At 43.5% G+C, this 19,712-nt stretch overlaps 1 protein-coding gene across 9 annotated transcripts; it reads right to left on the reverse strand.

The window, feature by feature from the left end:
• Positions 1-2,403: 2,403 nt before the first annotated feature.
• LOC309891849 (transmembrane 4 L6 family member 1-like) lies at positions 2,404-18,628 on the reverse strand. Of its 9 annotated transcripts, none has more exons than XM_082784729.1 (8): positions 18,506-18,599; positions 18,116-18,210; positions 15,920-15,988; positions 15,234-15,416; positions 11,712-11,777; positions 5,897-6,042; positions 4,919-5,102; positions 2,404-4,406 (listed from the first exon to the last, which is right to left on the reverse strand). In XM_082784729.1, the coding sequence occupies exons 3-8, from the start codon at positions 15,920-15,922 to the stop codon at positions 4,386-4,388; spliced, it is 603 nt and encodes a 200-aa protein (XP_082640855.1). In that variant the 5' UTR covers positions 15,923-15,988; positions 18,116-18,210; positions 18,506-18,599; the 3' UTR covers positions 2,404-4,385. The 9 variants fall into 9 exon arrangements, with proteins under 9 accessions (XP_082640855.1, XP_082640856.1, XP_082640854.1 ...); XM_082784730.1 differs by having other exon boundaries at positions 15,234-15,413; positions 18,116-18,290; XM_082784728.1 differs by having other exon boundaries at positions 18,116-18,290.
• Positions 18,629-19,712: the final 1,084 nt, after the last annotated feature.

Genomic DNA, 19,712 nt, shown 5'->3' on the forward strand with positions numbered 1-19,712 from the left:
GGTAGCAACTGCAGCTGTGGGTGGCAATGGAGACATTGGTTTCTGTGAGCTGTCTTCTTTGCTCAAAGTGGATTTTAAACCTTTATTTTTCTTTTCTTAAAAAATTAATAAATCATATTTTAAAACACTATCTGCAGTCAGAGACACCTGGAGGGAAATAAGTGGCATGGCATCAATCATGTCCAGGTCTACCAATATCGAATTTCTTCTTTGACATCTGCAGAAAACATCTGGACTGATTCCACTTTTTCTTGGGGAAAAAGAGAAAAGGTAGCAGGCATGGAAATCTGAAAGGAAACTTCTTTTAAAGACCTAGAGGGGTGTAGGGCAAATGTGGTAGGACAAAACACAAGCAAAAAAGGAAAAACTACACAGTGGGATGGAGGAGACTAGAGAAAAATTGTGCATAAGGTAATTTTCATGAAGCTGGAGTGGTTTTGCTGATGTACAGTGCCCACAAGAAGGATTGTACGAGCATCAGGTCATATTAAGACCGATTCCTCATTGAGTCTGTCGTTGTGCCCTTTTGCCACTAGGTGACTCTCAGCTATTGCATCTATTTCAAAAAGAAAAGAAAAAGACAAAATCCCAATTACTGAAGGATATGGGATGTGGGGTTCATCTCCTGCTCGCGATGGAGGGCTGCAGCTCAGGGTGCCAGCTGCTGTGCCAGCCACTCCGAGCTCCCTCCCTAACCCAGGGAGAGAAATATGCAATTTTGGGATGTGATTCAGTGACCTATTTTAGGTCACCCTACGAGGCAGGACAGGGTGAAGGCAGATCTCTATACTCAGGTCCGCTTGTAAGAGCAGTGTTGAGGTAGCCAGGAGGTGTTTCAGGGCTGGATTTGGCTGGTAATATGGAGATGTCTGGTGCTACCTGAGATGCTCTCAAGCCTCTGAGATGTCCCCATGGGCAGGCAGACATTGCAGAGCTCCTGTGGGAGGCACAAGTCCTTCTAGACCCGCAGCAAGGATATCCAATGGCCCTAAGGACAAACCAGTGGGATGCTCATCTAGGCTCTTACTGTCCCCCTATCACTTGCCCTTGATGGCACAAACTCTGAAGTAAGAAATTTAAACAGATAAAAATGAACGAGTGTTCGGAAGATATTGAGGAGTTCTGGGTGCCAGGGAAATTTTCTGTCTATGCTGGAAATGATCTGCACTGTAGAGAGCACTTACAGCTACTCAGCTTTGCAGCTAACCGACTGGAAGAAAAGATGAACAAAATGCCTTTGTGCCTTCAAAAAAGCTCTTGTCCTGCCTTGCTGTGTTAAATGTGCTAACTATTGATGATGAGCTTCAGACACCCCTCTGAGGCCCGTGGGAACAAGAGGAGAGGGTGGCTGAGAGGGTGAGAGGTGTCCCCTTGGGAAGGGGCATTTCAGAAGGGTGGCTGTCCCCTGTGGCTGCTCTGGAAAGGGACAAGCCCACTGAGCTTGTGCGCTGTGGGAAACATAATAAAGTATTCTGAAAATTTGGAAATGGCTTTTTTTTTTTTTTTTGGTTTATCAATTCTTTCATGTTTTTTTTTTTTTAAAGCTTGTTTGCAAAGGAGTGTTTGCCCACGAGTAGCTCCACTGAGGGAGAGAAACAAGACTGGGCAAGGACAGCAGAGCAGAAGCCATGGAACAAGGACATCTGCAGGGGCCAACCTTTCTACTGGCTTGCTTCCCTCTGTGTGTCAAGAGAAACAGAGCACGGGGGCCTGAGGCATCTGAGCCATTTGCATTGAAATTTTCAGACGGTTTCTCCTGCAATGAGACCCTGTGAACCAGCCTGTGGTTTCCAGTCCAAGTACTGAATCATGTCCTTGACCCTGGCAGCTAAAACATCAGAGCATTGGTCTCTAAACACAGCTTTTCAAATAGTGTGCTTGGTCTAAAGTTTTATTCCTATTCCGAATCAATCCCAGAAACACATTTTTTCTCACTTGTTATAAGTATTTTCTCTTCCAACCTACACAGCTCCGCAGGGGGCTGATCTGCACAAGTTAAAATTGCAGAAGGAAGAGAAGTAATTCAATTAGAAAGTAACACATTTTTGCTCCTTGTGTGAATCTGTGTGGTGAGACTCAATGGTGAGTCACAAATAGAAAAATTAAATGGATATGTGGTCATTATGTCTGTGTGAGTTTTTGACCATTATATTTTGGGGAGAAGACACAGATATAGGTAGGTAAGTAGTTAGATAGACAGATAGATAGATAGATAGATAGATAGATAAAAGGTAGATGTAGAATAATATTGAATTCTGTCTTTGTTCCTACTGGAATTAGTTTGAAGTCAAGAGCCGCTTAGGTCACACAAATGAAACCAGAAAATAATTTCAGAATAACAATATTTAATATTTACACGTATCAGTGAAGCCAATGATTACAGAGCGGTCAGGACAGATGGCATCCTCATTAGTACACAGCCGTAGCACCAAACATCCCCAGTGCACAGACCATGGCACCAAACACCCCCAGGGCAGGGCAGCTTGGTACAAGCAGATGGTGGCAGCACATTTACCCCTCTGTGGTGGGGATGATACATACCAGTGGGTATCTCCTTATCCTGGTGCTAGCACAGCCCAAACTGGCTCTCTCATTGAGATAAAAGTCATGGAGACAAACGATGAGGGCAGGGCTGATGGTTAAGGACCACGAAGAGCTCATAATAGCCTTTCTGCTGCAGGTGGAGTATCTCTCAGTCTGACTGCATGCTGGACATTACTTATAGCTGCCTCCTTGGCTTTTTTTCCTGGCTGAATCAGTAGGCTTTAGTTTGATGTCTGCTTTGGGTGGTACATTGCCCAGGCTTTGCTGCTTGCAATGCACGTCAGCTTTTTAAGCCACCTGGCAAGTTTGGATGCACCTAGTCATGTTCACAACCCTCCACAGGTCTTATACTTGTTTCACAAAAGGTGCTTCTAAACTTTATAATGCAGGTTTCCTGCTTCTGGGACTGAAGCTGTGCTCCAAGGAAGCATCTGTGTGCTCCTCAACTTAGCACAACTGACATTTCCTTCACCAGTTTGTGTGAGGAGTTTTGTGTGCTGCACTGGAGGATGGCACAGACAGCAGTGTGTGTCTGGAAACTCTGGGTCTGTTCAGATGATTTGCAACAATGCAGAAATATGAACAACATTTGACAGAGAAAACATAAATACCTCTCTTTGAAAAATGGATTCCACGTACTTTAAATATATTCAAGTTTTCATAATTGTGTGCATGCATTCAGGATGGAAAACAATTATCTTACAGTTTGCCTGACTCAGGGAAATAAGGGCATACAATTGAGCTTGGAGGAAGTCACTGAGCTGATGGGGTTCCTGAAATTTGCCAGTCATGGACTTCAGCATCAAGGGCTTGATCTTGGTTGATGATGGAGAATTACGCAGATCCTTGTTGGGATCCTTGTTGCTGTAACACCACCACTGATGCAATTTGTTGCCTTGCAGATTGTATCTCTTATTTGTTACTGAGCTGCATGTAATTACTACCAGTATTGATTTAATGTTTATCTTCACCAGTTAATTGCTTGTGCACGTGATCTGTTCTAGAACAGCCCTGTGTGGAAATTCATGAGACTCCTACACAGTCTCATGAGGGCAAAATTGATGCTGAGGTTCTCCTTCTTTTTGTTAAACTGTATTTAGTTAAACTATTGTTCCAAAACCTACCATCTACATTGATCCAAATGCTCCTCTAGGGCCACTACATCTATCAGGTTCTCCTGAAGAACTGATTTAGGAGCACACTGGATTTTGCCAGACGTGACAGCAAGATACCAAACAAGAAGGGGATTTGGCTCCAGGGTGTCTGAAGGAGGGTGAAAAGTGTGTGCTTCATTTGCCTTCATGCTGCTCAATATCATATCTGCAGGTCCTAATGTAAACTTGGGTCCTGGGTAGCAAGTTAACAGGAACAGACAGGTGAGCTTAAGGCAGGTTTGGGGGGGAAGGAAAGCTCTTTACGTCCAGCCAGAGATATTTACAATCTGCTTTGTGCAGCTGATAAAATGCGTACATTGTCAGAGGTTGTTTCCCATATACACAAGAGGGCAAGAGGTGAGCTTTTATCTGGGGACATCTACATTTTAAGAACAAGCACAGCAGTTGGGACCAGACAGATTTGTGTTATTGCAGTACTTGAGATTTAGAAGGAATATTTAGAGAGATGAAAATTTGGAGTCTCAGATTTAAATGATCTAGCCATTTTCCATCTTGACTTCTTTATTAAAAAAGAAAAAAGAAAAAAAAAAAAAGCAATGTACCCTCCTGAAACTTCTGAATATTTGGGGGTTTCTTTCTTCCCCCCATAAATACAGCACAATACACTATCCTTATTAAACATGAATTTGCAGTTCAGCGCATGTCCTGGCATCCCCTGCAGGTTGTTCACATTCCCAAAATATTTGTCTGAAAGGCAACGAATGAAAAATGATTGATTAATATTCCACAGGGATATCAGATGTAGTGCAAACATCTTGTACAATGAAAATAAACAGCGGTAAGGAAGCAGTGGTGATAAATGAAGCTGTAAAGAGGTTTTCTACTGTTTTGTGAAACAACATTTTTACTACCAATTAAAACTGCCTCTAATCCTCATCTTTCTCACTTATACATACTGGACAGTCATTACATTTTATCATATAGGAAGTATGATAAATAAATAGGAAAAACAATCATGCTGGCTATGCCAATAGATCACACTTCTCAGCTGTTTTGCAGTATCTGAGAGCTGAGCTGTCCCAGACTATAACGTGATGGAGAAACTGACAATGTGCAAATGCATCTGAACAGCCTCTGCTCTCCAGAGGTTCTCATTCATGGGCTGTGCATATCTCTCTGATCATGTACCATTATCAGAGCCTAAAATACAGAAATGGTAAGAATGCAAAGCACTCTGATACCTTTTACTGCATACCAACCTTTTTCCTCATACACGTGCCACATATGCAGCCAATAAGTCCATTGGCGACTTGAATAAAACAAAGAACAGCCTCAATCGCACCGATGGCCAGGAGAATAGAGAAAAGGACAATATTCCAAAGGATGATGTTTTCAGGTTCTTTGCAAATGCTCCATGTTGTCTGGTTGAACAAATAATTGTATCTGTGATAAAGAAGAATAATTGGCAATGTATTAGAAAATTACGCTTTGAGAATGCTTTTAGTTGTACGCCATTACAAAAAGGCTTGGCATTTTCTGAACTTGTCTGCACAGTGGGAATTGAGTCTCAAATTCTCCTACAGTTGGTAAAAGGTGGTGATTCTCTTTACGATTCCCTTTGCAGGGTTGTAATTGATGACTGGGGAACAGAGCTACGCCTGTACTTTGCTGCATGCTCAAGAATCTCCCTTTTGTTTCACAGCTAATAACTAAAGGGAAAGATCCCTAATGGTTTTAAAATGGGTGTCCATAATCTCCATTTCTGCTGTGTTACCTCAGCCCAGCCCATCCATCATCTCTAGCTCTGGCTTGAACATCATGGTTGCCACTGTTAACTTGAAAGAATCAAAGGAGATCTTTGCTTTGCTTTTCAAAATTAAGCAATTAAGCAGAGTAGACACAATTCATGATGATTTAACAGATTAACGTGGCATGGTTGTCAAATACTTCCTTTTGACTGATGAGAGTCACAGCTCATTGATCAGCAGCCTTTTGAAAGCGTGGTGCATCTTGCACAAAGGGCTGCTGACAAGCACGATGGAAGAAACTCAGGCACCTTGCCCACATGTAAGCCCTTGGTCAAGGAGATGACCAGCTGGAACATGCTGGCTCAAAGGAATGTGAATTCAGGTGTAGACAAGGTGGACCACCAGTCCATTTTAGAGAAATTCAGATTTCCTCTAAGAAGGTGTGGATCAGGGAAAGCAAGGCTGGAGGAGCCTGCAAGTCATACTCACTCCAGAGTGTTGTTCCTGAAAGGGTAGATGTACTCTCCATCACCTGTGTCACACAGAGGGCCCCCAGTCAGAGCCATTGAGGAGAGGACTACACAATACACTCCTCCTGCAAGTCCCAGCAGAGACAGAAACACTGACAGCAGCATCTGAAAGGGAAAAGACCTTCAGCATTAAATCATCAGAAAGCTTACAATTAGTGGGAATGAAACTTCTTGTTTCCTACTATATGCTAAAAGTCATATCATGATATCTGTGGGATAAGAAATAGTTGACTCCTGACTAGTGCAGGTGTCCTAGATGTTAAAGGATTTCAGATTGTACTAGTTCTGCTTTTAAAAGTGGCTAAGACCAGAGTTGTAATAATTTCTTTTTATTATTATAAATCTTATGTCTTCCTTCAAAAAGCCAGTATGAAGGCAATATGAAGAAAATATTGGCTTGATGTTGTCCTCTGCGCCCAACGAAGCTGTGGATGCCCCATCCTTGGAGGTGCTCAAGGCCACGCTGGATGGGACTTGGAGCAACCTGGTCTGGTGGGAGGTGTCCCTGCCCATGGACATGGGCATGTCCCTGCCCATGGAACTGGGTAGTTCTTAATGTCCCTTCCAGCCCAAACCATTCCATGATGATATCACATTCCTTAGCATTTCCAGCTCTTCTCCAAGAACATCCTTCTCAGCCCTTGAACCAACAGAAGCCAAAGGGCAAGCAATTATTGAACCAGGTATGAAAGCAGCAGCAGATCTTTCTTATTGTTCCTTTCCTTCCCTTTGTAACAGCATGAAGTGTGGTTACCACTGTTCGTGTTGAAGAATCTAACTATGCTGTGTGTGGCAACAAACCAGTGGTGACTTCAAATGCCATGTCATGTACTACTCCCATGGAAGTGCTCCTTTTGTTCTGTGTTGGGGTAGTTTTCCTTAATGGATGGGATGTATTTGGTTGCAGTTTGCATTTAGGAGCAAGAAGCTCTGGCAGGTGCTACTAATGTTGTATCTATGGCAGACTTTCCACAAGTCTAGTCAAGAATCCTTAACAAGGACTTGTGATTGTTTGCAGTTCTGCCAAGAAGGAGAAGAGAGCAGAAACTCTGTGGAGCAAGCCGACAGAGCCAGGAGAAGACCTGGTCAAGAGGCAAGGCAGCAGGACTGCCTTCAAGTCTGAGGAAGCACGTGGGAAACACTCCCATACATGGCTTGGGTTTGAAGCCAGGCACCTCAGGCCTCCCATTTCCCTGTTGCCAGCAAATACTGGCGAGATCTAACAGTCCAAAAAGAAGGTCTAATGTCAGCTGCTCTGCAGAGCTCTGCACTGCAGACCCAGATGGAAATATCCACTGTCCACCTTGGAGATTTGTGACAAAGTCTCCAAAACTCCTCGCTATCCAGACATGTTTAAGCTGGTGAATGCAATTTCCAACTTGCCAGCCGATGACATTACTGCTTTCTGTGCCTTCTTGCCCATTGCCAGTGTGTGAATTGACTCATTTTGTGTGCTCTTTGCTTCTAAAGCAATCCTTGAGCTACAAGTTGCTGGGATTTCTCATGAGACTTATTTCATCATACTGATTAATAATTCTGTCTTATTTTTTTTTGCCAAGCTGGACACTCTTTCTGTCTTTATCTGCATGCTGTCTGAGTTGCATCTTAGCAGAGCGTCATGGTCAGCAAAATGTGGATAATGTGGAATACTGTCCTGGACCAAGGCAGAGCCTGTGTTGTAGCCGATGCCCTGCTTCTCATAATAAGATCACCAGCTATGCCTCGCTGTGAAGGTGAGTGACTGATACCATGTCTGAAGCTCCTGCCTAGCTGAACCATTTCTCCTGATCTGTTTTCTGTTTACTTCATCTTGGCTAAATGATCTTAATTATAATAATAATTAGTTTCATTACAACACAGCAGTATGGGGAGTCCCAATGACAATCATGATAGAAAAAGTCAAATGGTCTCTTGCTGTTACTATGTTTGATAGTGGTTAGTACTAGTACCAGAAGTACTTGTCAGTGCTGTCTTTCATGACTGTTCTTTGACACACGATTTTCTCGTTTGGAATCTCTTGGCTGCATGGTTGGCTTCATTTCACGTATTTCCTTTACTGTACCTATGATCACGTAGTCAAAGATTTATTTTACTTGCTGCTGAAAGGGGACTCTGAAATAGATGCGGCTGTTAAATTGGCTCTTCTCAGCATTTTCTAGACACAGGGTGGCTTTTACCCATTATATTTACTGTTCTGGAGATTGTCTAGAGGTTTTGTCCCATATTCTATGGCAATCTAACAATTTTATTAACTGTTGGATCAGTTAATAAAACTATCTCATCATCTCAACCATTCAACATTTTCCCTATTTATACCATTTTCACTTATCACTTTTTTATTTTGCATTTTTATTTCCTCATTTGGATCTTCACTTGCAACGTGAAGTCTAAGCTGAGATGCTTGCGTTTATTGAAATATTTAGTTTTGAGTAGTGTTGGCCAGTTCTCTACCTCTTGCAGAGGTTTTGCTGATCATTTTTCCCAACTTTCTTTTACCATTATCATGCTTTATCCTTCACAAAATTGATTTGTTTTTGTGGAGCTAATGAAAGTTTCTAGCATTCATTCCTTGAGCATTTGCATCAGCTGCTTTGGTAAAGTTACCAAGTTCCTCCTGTCCCAAATGGTAGTGCTCTCTACTGCTCTTTTTTCCTCTGGCTTTTTTCTCATACAGATTTTCTTTCTTCTCTGTGTGTTATTTATTTGTTTATGTTTATTTATTTATTAATTATTATTGTTACTTTATTTTAAGAATTAATATCCTGCCTGGTTATCCATATATCTCACTTATCTAGCTTTGCTGGTCTGGAAAGATGCTATGGCTATTCTTGTTCTACTAGTAACTCCTCAGAAAGGTGTAGAGTGAAATACTGAGTATGCTTGAAGATGCAATGACATGTGCTGTATTTTAGGGGCCTTTTTTCCTCATTATGCCAGCACAGCAGGTGTTTTCAGTTGTGTACATGCTGAGCTGCAGGACACTGAAGCTTTCTAAATCTGTTACTTTCCAAAGTCATTACTTCATAAAGCAAGAACAACAAGCCATCTAGGTGTTTTTGCAGGCAACAACTTAAAATGGATTAATGAAAAAAAAATTACTCAATGCAGAACATAATCACTGTGAACTGGACAACTTAATATGATGAATAAAAGGATGAGAAATACGGTAATTATTCTTACTGTTGTTGTTGATATTCCAGCTGCATGTAAAGACTGTGATGAAGTCTCGGTCTATTAAACCAGGAATTGCACAAATTATCAAATTATCATAGGATGAGGTCCCAACCCCGAGGAAAATGGTTATATTCTGATTGAATAGTCATTCCAATTACTATTTTTTTAGCTTTTTTTTTTTTTTTTTTTTTTTCAAAAAATAGCTAAAGCTATTTTTTAGCTTTATTTTAGCTCTTTAGTTTTTTTAGCTTAAAAATTAAAAAGGTGGCTGAGTTATCCTTCAGACCACAGTGACTCCTGAGTAGCTCCAGCGAGGGCTATTTCCCTGCCAGTGGATGGATGTCGGTGGACAAGACACCAAACCTAGGGACCCAGCTCATCCCAGGTCATCCCAGAGCCACCTTGCAGGGAGCTCTGGCACCTTGGGAAGCAGCTTCCATGGTGCATGTTGGAACCAGCCCCAGAGCTCCTCTACTCTCCAGCATCTGGTGACTCACACCATCCAGCCCTGGGTGCAGCCCGTATGGTCAGGGTGTCTGAGCCACCCTGCCGTGGGTCTCAGTGCATGTCTTCCCACTGTTCCCAAGGCAACATTTCTGTAAGGCTTCTTCTCCTGAAGAAACACATCATTGGTCTTCAGATCTCCCTACGGAAGTTACTTCTTCTATAGAATTAGAGAATATCCTGAGTTGGAAGAGATCCACCAGGAACATTGAGTCCAAAACCCATGTTTCTCCATGCTTGGAAATCACTCTTCCCCAAGGGCTGTGCAGGGGAAATATTTTAATGCCATCCATAGCAACTCACTTTTTGCTCATGCCCTCATCTCATTTCTATGTTTAAGTCATAGGATGACTTGTACAGCTGAACACTTTTCCACTTTTAAGAGGTGGACAGTTTCCACAGTCCCAGACAACCATTTCAAAGCTACACTGTCCTCTCCAAAACTTTTCTTTAAAAAGAAAAGTTCTTATCAGTAGCTTCATCATCTGGCCATTGGCTCTTTTCCTACAGATACTGTAGAACATAAACTATTTTCTCAAAAATGTTTTTGGTGTATACCTCTAACAGCAAACAAGGAAGAGGGGGAACAATTTGTACGAAATATCTCAGTGCTGGGAAGGTGCAGACAGCATACTTGGCCACTGTGGACCATAGCTAGCACCATCTCGGGCAGTGAAATGGTGGTGGTGGGGAGCACATGGAGGTCTGCCACCTTAGTCTGCCACTGTGCTGCCACCTTAGTCAGTGGGCTGAAGGAGCAAACCCAGCCTCTCCTGGGACATTTGACTCGTCTGTGTAATATTTAGGGTTGGGATGAAGGGAGAGTGGAGACTGAACTGAGCCCAGACCAGATAAATTTCCCCACTTACTAGGTTCAGCAAGGCATGGGAACACCCACAGCACTGCCGTTTTTCACCACTGCTTTCTATATCACTCATAATCTGGATAAGCAGCTGGCTGTGGCACTGGGCTCACCGTGCCAAAGCTCACATCCCAGCCCTGTGACTGGCCTACTTGGCCATCGCTAGCAAATCCTGCTTGCTGTGCACAGGACACATAGTAAAATCAGTGTAATGACATGTCCCTTGTACTCACTGACATGATGTACTTGCTGACATCCCAACTAAGAATGTTATTTTGGTATTATGAATAATGAACCAAGTAAAGTAAAACAACTTGAAGAGGTAAAGGTCACCTCACAGATCAAACTAAATAATAATTGAAGAGTACAGAAGAGATGCTTTATTGTATGGAATCTCTTGTTACAGGCTGCTTCTGGGAGGGAAGAAGACTTAAAAAAAAACCAACATTTCTAAGTCAGTTTATTCTTGTTAATAACAATGGCCGCACAGAAGTCTGTGCCCTGGGCTTGAAGATTATTGAAGATGTCTGTATAAAATGCTGTTTCATTCTTAATTATCAAGGGAAAAAATCTCTCTGGCCTTTGTGTGGATGACAGAGAGCCCAAATTACATTTACACCTCTCATGTACATAACCCTTGGGCAAACACATGCTGTGGGTCAAAGCCTTGCCTGGTGACCAGACACTGGGAAGCCGAGCTGGTTCCTCAGTGCCAGCTGCAGCGGCTCAGGCTTTAGCCTGGACCAGAAAAGCAGGTGAATTATCTGCCCATACAGGTAAGCAGGGATGAATCTATGGAAAAGCAAATTGCCATTGAGGGGTATGGAGGAAAGAGGACCAGAAAGAAGAAAGCAGAAGTAATGGGCAACTCTCTCAATTTTTAGGATCACTTCAAGCAGGAGGAAGCTGGAGCCATGCTTTATTTTATGTAGGGTGAGGTGGAGTGTCTTTGTCTCCCTCTACCCTCAGCACTGTGGCTAAGTGCTCCTGTACCTCCCTGGCTGAGTATGATTTCCCTCATATCAGTGGCTGTAACATCATAACATTCCTGTTGGCTAACTGAGATCTCAGCCCCAGCCCAGGGACGCTGCAGATCAAGCTCTTCTTCTGCATTTCCCTGACTTGGCTGTTGATGGTGGTGTGACGGTTTGTCATTGTACGTTTCCGTCTGCTGAGCAGCCATTTAAGAGCTATTGTGCAAACCCTGTAGTGCCATTTCAACACATCTACTTACCCCACATCTGTTAGCGCAACATCCTGCTCCGCCTGCTCCCAGCATCATGAACGCTGGCAGAATAGCCTGTGAGAAAAGCACAAGCTTAATTCATAGAAATCATAGAATCACAGAATTGGCGTGCAGTACTTCTGCTTGGATGGTTTTTAAAGTCTAGGAGCTGAGGTATCATGTTCCTCAAATGCAAACCACCTTCTAGCACTTCTCCATGAGTTGCACCAGCTGCTATGGTGCTTCTTGCTGAAGAGTTTGTTCTCCCTCCTCTGTCTCAGTTCAGTGTTTTAAGCACTAGGATATTGCCTGTTCTGGGATGGGAATTCTGAATGTTTATGAAAAAAAAAAAAAAAGAAAAAAAAAGAAAAAAACATTTTCTTGAGGGAGTATAAATTTCCATGAGGCAGAAGAAAACCTTTCGCTCTTGACTTTCACTTCATCAGAATCTAACTAAATTTATTCATCCCTGCAGCAAGAGTTATGACAGTCTAAATCTTCTGAGCACCCTGCTCTAAATTATAATTGGGGAGTCAGTCTTAAACTTCCTGAAACACATCTAACTTCTGTTCTTTGTACTAAGCTTCTGGCAAACCTACATGATGGACTTCACTCAGCAGGAAAATCCCAATTCACATCAGCTTTCTCCATGGTAATGAGCAGGTGGAGCTGGACAGATATAGCAGAGTCAGCAACCATCCATGTCTCAGGACATAATGCCACCTTACACAGGTGCTCTGGAGATAGGAAAGGCTGCATATGGTTTGGTAGCTAGAGGGCAAGAAAGCTTTTGTGGGTCCAACTGTGCAGCCAAAGCACTCCTGCTGCCTGCCTTCTGCCCACCACTGTCTGTGTAGGCATCTCACAGAGCAATGTAAGGAGATAAGTATTAGACAAACTAGGAAATGGTCTCTGTAAAGTCAATGAAAGGAGAAAAAAAAAATGGAAAAGGAAAACGCTGTAAAAAACAGCCTGACAAAATGCTGGAAAGATGTTGCCCCATGTAGGAGAGGAAGAGCGGAATGTCCAAGGTGAATGAGGCTCAGGGAATTTATGTTTATAGTGCGAATATCCATGTTATACTATGTAGGACAGTGCTATGAAACCTGCTTAGTCTTGCAGACCATAAATATTTTCCAGTGGATTTCCTTTTAGTTGTATTGTATGCACCCCTCAGAGGCAGCCTCCAGCATGAGCAGTGGTCATTGGACAACAGTTGGAGGCCTGCAGATGGAGAGAATTGTTTAAAAGACTTTCCTCTTCCTGAAAAAAGCCAGTTCTTAAATAATCACAGGCGATCCCCATGGCATCCCCAGCTCTGGCATGTTATCTGGCTCTGAGGAGAGCTAACACTGCCCTTTCCTCCAGGGCCATCTTTTTCTTCAGAGGTTTCCCATCTAAGCTGTGGGCACTGTTCTTTTATTAGCCTGGCTAAGGATGAAGGGTTTGCCTGGAAGCTTTCTTTTTCTTTTCTTTTCCTTTCTTTTCTTTGTTCTTTTCTTTTCTTTTCTGTTCCTTTCTCTCTTTCTCTCTTTCTCCCTCTTTCTCTCTCTCCTTCTTTTTTTCCTTTTTTTTTTTTTTTTCCAGTGCCTGATTATAAACTTCTGCCATTTGATTGGAAACAGGAATTTGCTAGATTTGGCTGCTGTCACTAAAACGAGGGCTGTGTGTGAGCTATGTCTCAGACAGGCATTTCCCTCCACTTAGGCTTTCCATCAGGAAGGATGTTACTGTGACACATGGAGATAGCCTTCCTCTTTACACCCTCAATGTTGGAAATAAGAAAATGGAGAGGTTCTCATGTCATATAAAATTTCCATTAGAGAAGCAGTGGATGAGGAGGGATGAGTGGGGCTGTCTGCTCAGCCAAGAGGTGTGCTGATGGTCTGGGTATCAGCTGATGGATTAAGACCCCAGGTGGAGGCAGGTTTCCTGGCATGGGGAAATGCCATGCAGCCTGGTCTGTTCTCACTGGGGAGCTAGGATAGAGCCCAGGCTCTGGTCATGGGAAACTCCTGCCCCTTGCGTTACTTTTCTGCATGGCCCAGAAGCCAGTCTCCATTTTCATGCTTCCATCACTTAGAATAAGGAGCTGATGATCATGCTTTCTTTCCTTATTCTTCACCTGCGGGCATTTGTCACACTGCTTTTTGGAAAATGCGCACACCCAATGCCGTTGTTAGTGGATCAATAATTAGTCCTAGTGCTGCCATCTGAGTTTTCGAGGTCAGCGCAATTTTTTCCTCCCCTCTCACTTTCTGTTCTCATTTTTGATGTATGCAGTGCTGGCCACAGGCAATCCTCTGTGGAGGCCTTAAAAGAAGGCACATTTTGAATGAGTCTGTGATGCTCTCACGCTTAACATCTGCCTTTCCTTTCATTGAACGCCAATGACTCCTGGGCTTGCAGTGATACAAATTTTCCACAGGTCTCTCATGTAGTTCCACTTCTTCCTTTAGGCTGCCTTCCACACACTCATGCTTATGTTCAAGCTCAGGTGAGTAATTTGCCCGAGTGGCAGCTGGAAGAAGAAGGAGGCAAGCTGCTGGTGGAGAACAATTTATTGAATGATCCTATACCACATTTCTGCTGGGGGAAATATGAGTTTGAACCACATCCATTGTAGTTTTTCCATAGACTTAAATGGAAGCTGCATCATGGGCTGACTGAATGAGATTTGCTTCTTTCTAAGTTAATTATTCTTAAATATTCAGTTTTTGTTTTTTTTTTTTTTTTTGTTTTTGTTTTTTTTTTTGATGTGCAGGTACCAGCTCTGTGCCAATTTACCATCTGCCTAGGCTGCATAACAGCCAGGGCTTGTCATATGTATGCCACTCGCTTGGCTTTTTATCTGCACTTGGGCGTATAACAAAGAAGGTACAAGGAGCAGCTTTCTGGTGAACCGGAAAGATCAGTGTTCCCAATCATGTTCCCTTCTGGTTATGGATATTCAGATGGAAACAATTTTTCCTGAGTGGTGGAATGGAGAACTGGTCACAGAGCATCACACACATGCCAGACTGAATCCAGAAGGAGGTGGCTGTGGAGGAACACAGGAGGCATTTGGGATTTAAGCCATTTGCAGCTTCATGTTCACACAGTGTTGGCAGGGTCTCTAATGAGCACCTTCTGAAACACATTTCAGTGTTGTCCTCAATATTTTTTTTTTGTGAGAATAAAATCAATTAGAGGAATAAGGAAAGTGTGAAAACTCACCATCTCCAGATGAACTTAGGAGCTCAGCATTGTTTTAACTTACTGAGACATGAACACCCACATCACCCTTCTCCCAGTGGAAGGACAGTCCTATTGCTTCTTCCTGACCCGGAGTTCCCAATTTCAGGAATATGTTTTATTCTCATGACAGGGGGCTTTGCCAGTCTTGAATGCACTTTCTCAGTCTTGTACGCCACCTTCCCAGTTAAGCTGCTCAGATATTTGTGCACAAGATATTGCTATGACTTTTTTTTTTTTTTTTTAATTAAGAGGTCCAACAAAACATAAGAAGCAGAAGCAACACTTCTCTCTTACCAGTATCCCAGCTCCCAGAATGCCATGGAAGAACCAGACCAGATCGGTTATCTCACTGAGCTGCAGGACTTGCCCGTTGGGGAAGTAGAGGAGGATGTTGGAGACTATAGCACACAGAGCCAGTGGGAACAGGATGATGCCAATGCACCTTGAACACTTCCCTGTGCACATGGTAGCTTGCTGCTGAGGAAAGACGCAGATAGGTCTGGGTTACTGTGGTGTCACAGGCATGGGATTTCAGCAGTTTTCTTCTCTAATGAAAGAAGAATCAGATGTGTGGCAAGAAATGTTCCAGCTCAGACATACACAGGTAATATTGTTATACAATATTATAGGTAATATTGTTATACAGTGTCTGTTCCCTTCAGAGTCTTCATTTAAACTGGAATTATTCCAGACTGGATTGCTTTAATTGGATTTATTTAAAATTGTCAGGAGTAAACGAGCTGGCATTAAATGAATGGAGATGTACACTTTAGTTGTTAATGGATGACTGTCTGTCCACCGGGAACACCACTGTGACCACACAAATTGATACCCTATTGGCAGACTCATGGTGGGGCTAAGGCCATGTGTAGGAGCTTCAGGTTGCCTGGGATGGCAGTCCTAGGAAGCTGATTTAAAAAAGCATAAGTACATCAAGTTTGGGGGCTATTTGCCAAAGGCAGGTCACAGAGCCATCTCACCATAACGTGTAAAACTGCAGCTTAACACTTCACATTGGTCAGGTTTTTCTTCTAAGATCAACGAATCATCTGTTAAAATCAAATAATTGACACAAATGAGGCTCTGGTTGGAAGAGGTCTCTGCAGGTCTGCAGTCCAACCTCTTGCTGAAAGCTGAATGCCACCAGCACTACAGCTCTGCATCGGCCATGGTTTTGTGTGGCAGAGCCTTGAAACCCCCATAGCTAAAATGATGCCCTTTGAGGACCTGTTGCAGGGCTGCCACAGCATCTGGGTGAAAACATCTTTCCTCCTGTCCTGTCTGAACCTCACAAGCTGCAAATGTTGCATTTGCTTCTCATTTTATCCTCTTATCTCTCCATCACATTCATTATTCCTTTCCAAGCCTGCTGTAGGCTGCTATTAGATCTCCCTTCACTGAAGTAAACAACCCCAGCTCATACTACACCTGTGCTGCAATCTATAGCCAACAAGAGAAGGCTGATCAATACAAAGCTGGATCCACAGATATTTCTCCATGGAAGGTTGGAAATTTCAGACTATTGCAACTGAGGTTATTGAACTTTCACACTGCCATTAACTTTATGGGACAAACTGATCATGACTTCTTCACAATCAGGGGTTGTTCAGCTTGGAGAAGAGAAGAGGAGACCTTATAGAAGCCTTCCAGTGCCTAAAAGGAGCTTATAAGAAAGACAGAGAAAGGCTTTTTACCAGGAATTGCAGTGAAAAGAAAAGGGGAAATGGTTTTAAACTAAAAAAAAAAAAAAGAAAAAAAAAAAAAAAAAGAGTAGATTCAAATTAGATATTAGGAAGAAATTCTTCACTGTGAGAGTGGTGAGGCCCTGGCACAGATTGCCCAGAGAAGCTGTGGATGTCCCATCCCTGGAGGTGCTCAAGGCCAGGCTGGATGGGGCTTTGGGCAACCTGGGCTGGTGGGAGGTGTCCCTGCCCATGGCAGGGGGCTGGAACTGGGTGGGCTTTAAGGTCCCTTCCAACCCAAACCATGCTGTGATTCTTATAACTTCACTCCAGCTCAAGGTTTCCAAATGCATAAGATATAATGTTGCAGATTTCTGTCCTCAGAGAAAGCTGGTAATTTATGACAAAAGAGGTTTTGCTTTACGATCAGCAAGTAAAATATAAAAGGGGGATTTGGATACCCACCATTTTGTTACACACACCTGTGTTATACACACGCACCCATGCACGCACACAAGCCTACGCTTGCTACGTGCAAATAGTTTTTGTAATAGCCAAGGCAGTAAACAGTGAAACCTGCCTCAATTTAGTCATGTGCATTGGCTAATCCTGAAAGTTTTGTGTCAAAAGTTGGTGTTGGGGAGATGTTAAGCAGAGTAGGAGTACAGAAATCAATCCAGGTTGGGTTCCCAGACAAAAAAGTCCAGGCAGAAGGCAGTATGAAGATATTTGAGACAACCAGAGACAGACTGAGCCCGGCTTTGATGACAGAAGGAAGACAGCAAAAAGATGAGGTAAGGCATGAAGACAGACCAGTGTCCTCAGACCTCTGGTTTGAAGGGATTCAGCATATTGCTGCGAGGGCTCTGCAATTGCCAGAGACTTCTGAGTTTGCATTTCTACAGCAAAAAATTGCATTGTTCTCTGTTGCTATGAATTTAATAAGAGCACTCTGCTTATATGCATTATCTTCTGAGTACTTTATAATCACATTATGCATTCTAATCCAGCTTTAAAACAAGTTATCTGGCACTAAACTATTTCAGAAAGGAACGTTTAACTTGGTTTATGGTCATTACCTATTGTTTATATAATGCTCAAAATTGGGCAGGGCATTTTGCAAGCATCTGGAAAAAAGCCCTGACTTAAAAAGATAAAAATCTGACCAGACTGGCAATGTGCAAAGGAAGGATGAAGCAGGGAGGGGATGGAAGTGGAAAAAAAAAAAAAGAAGGATAAAGGGTATTTTAACTGTCTTTCTCCAAATGCCAAATGCATCTGGTATTTTTTATTATGCTGACCTTTGCCTGCTCTCCCCTTTCATTCCCCATTTTGCTTTTCCACTTGTTTGCCCAGCTTCACCTGCTCCCCCCGCGGAGAGGAGCAAACAAGCATGGGCACAGCCTTTTCTCCTCCCGTACAGCTCGGTCTTGTCGGGGAGCTGCACTCTCTCCTCCGCATCTCTCGCATGTAGCCGCAGGGCCAAATTCTCACCTGGAGCTCAGGAGCAGGACTCTGCTTTGGCTGGGAGAACTCAGGTTTGCGCCGGGAAGGATCCGGCCCTTGACCTATCTCAACACCAATTCACACTGCAAGGAGAACTCAGGCAACCATCAATCGCCAGCTCTAACGAGAGCCTCCACCGCCCAAATCAATGCAGCTCGTTGACCTGTGCACATCACAGAGAGGATCTGGCCGTGTTACTACAGCTTAGGAAAACAATCTGGATTGCCAGAAGCACTCAAAATGCTTTATTAATTCAGCAAACAAAAGCACTCTCTGCAGCTTCGTTAGGCCAGGCGGTGAGAGTGAGCTTCTAATTTCAAGCTAGGGTTTTAGAACGTTTTGTTTTGTAATGCTGAGAGAAGAAATACCACTGCTTACCTTTTATATGGGCTTAGGATGGCCTCCAGGCCCCAGAGCTTCCGCGGCCTGTGTCCAGCTTCCCAGCTCCCCTGTCCTGGAGCGTGGCAGCCCGAGAGAGGCACAGCGATGTTTTCGGGCGATGGCCTCTGCTAAGCAAATAGTGGTTCCTTTCCAGAGAATGAGGAAATACCCCAACTTGTTGCTGGTTGGCCAGCGTGAGGTTTGCGTGCCACCCTGCCCGATCGATTACTTGAGGGCAGCGTTCCAGCGGTCAATGTCTCAGCCCCCCAGGACATGAATTTGGGATCGGTGGAGCCCTCTTCACTGCCAAAACCATTTCAGCTGTGTGCAGTTGCAGAGGGGAGGAGAGGCACATGATAAGGAGCACCCTGTGCTGTGCAGAAAGCGTGGCCAAAGCACGAGGCAGTGGTACAGCAAACTCCATCAGCCGGTGCAGAGTCGTCTTCTGCACAGCAGGCTTTTGTTGGTTCAAGTTTGGCTTTGGCTTTGCTCCAAAGCATGCTGCTTTCAGCCCGAAAGGGAGAGTAGGAGTGATAGCTCAAGGGGTGAGAGACACGGGCAGATAACAATCTTGCAGGGGAGTAAGGTGTGGTTTGGGGTTTATTCCCACTCTTCACCTCACTGGCTTTCTTCTTTCAGTAACCTCCTCTTGTCTTTGGAGAAAAATTCTCACTGGGAAAGCTTGGTCATGTAGGGTAGAATCCATCTCACATGACAGTAGATGTCTGTGAGGCACATGTCACACCAGGATGCGTTTATTCCTGGTGAAACATGCACTTTCAAGGGAAAATTCACCCAATGTATTTTAGGAGCTGCTGTAGGGTTACAACAAATGCAGGTGTTACAAAGGTGCAGGAATCTCAATGCTTATTTAAGCACAGATGCTGGTATCTGTGGTCAGATGAATCCCACCCATGAGGACTTGCAAGTGTGGCAGTGTGGCTGCAAAAGTACATGGGCAAAGCCTGAGACTCCAGACCCCAGGCTGCACATTTAATACCAGCAGAATCAGAAGATGCAGGGTAAGTTGTCTTCAGACTGACTCATGGTGGTGAAAACCTTTAAAAAGCCCGTAGAGTGATCTCAGGCAAATAAATTTCATTACGGTAAAAATGGCAAAAGTGAGGGAAGCAGCTGAACTACTGAACACATGCCCCAAATTTCAACCGGTGTCAACAGCACCGTGGCAACAGCATTTCACCCT

Source organism: Aythya marila (assembly GCF_965140915.1).
Source record: "Aythya marila genome assembly, chromosome: 1".
In the NCBI taxonomy this organism is placed as follows: Eukaryota; Metazoa; Chordata; class Aves; order Anseriformes; family Anatidae; genus Aythya; species Aythya marila.

Excerpts from the sequence above, each read along its gene's own strand:
- LOC309891849 (XM_082784729.1), bottom strand. Across the intron at positions 6,043-11,711 it reads GTTGCGCTAACAGATGTGGG|ATGCTGCTGTCAGTGTTTCT; the intron begins GTAAGTAGATGT and ends TTTCCCTTTCAG. Across the intron at positions 4,407-4,918 it reads GCACGTGTATGAGGAAAAAG|ACAAATATTTTGGGAATGTG; the intron begins GTTGGTATGCAG and ends GTTGCCTTTCAG.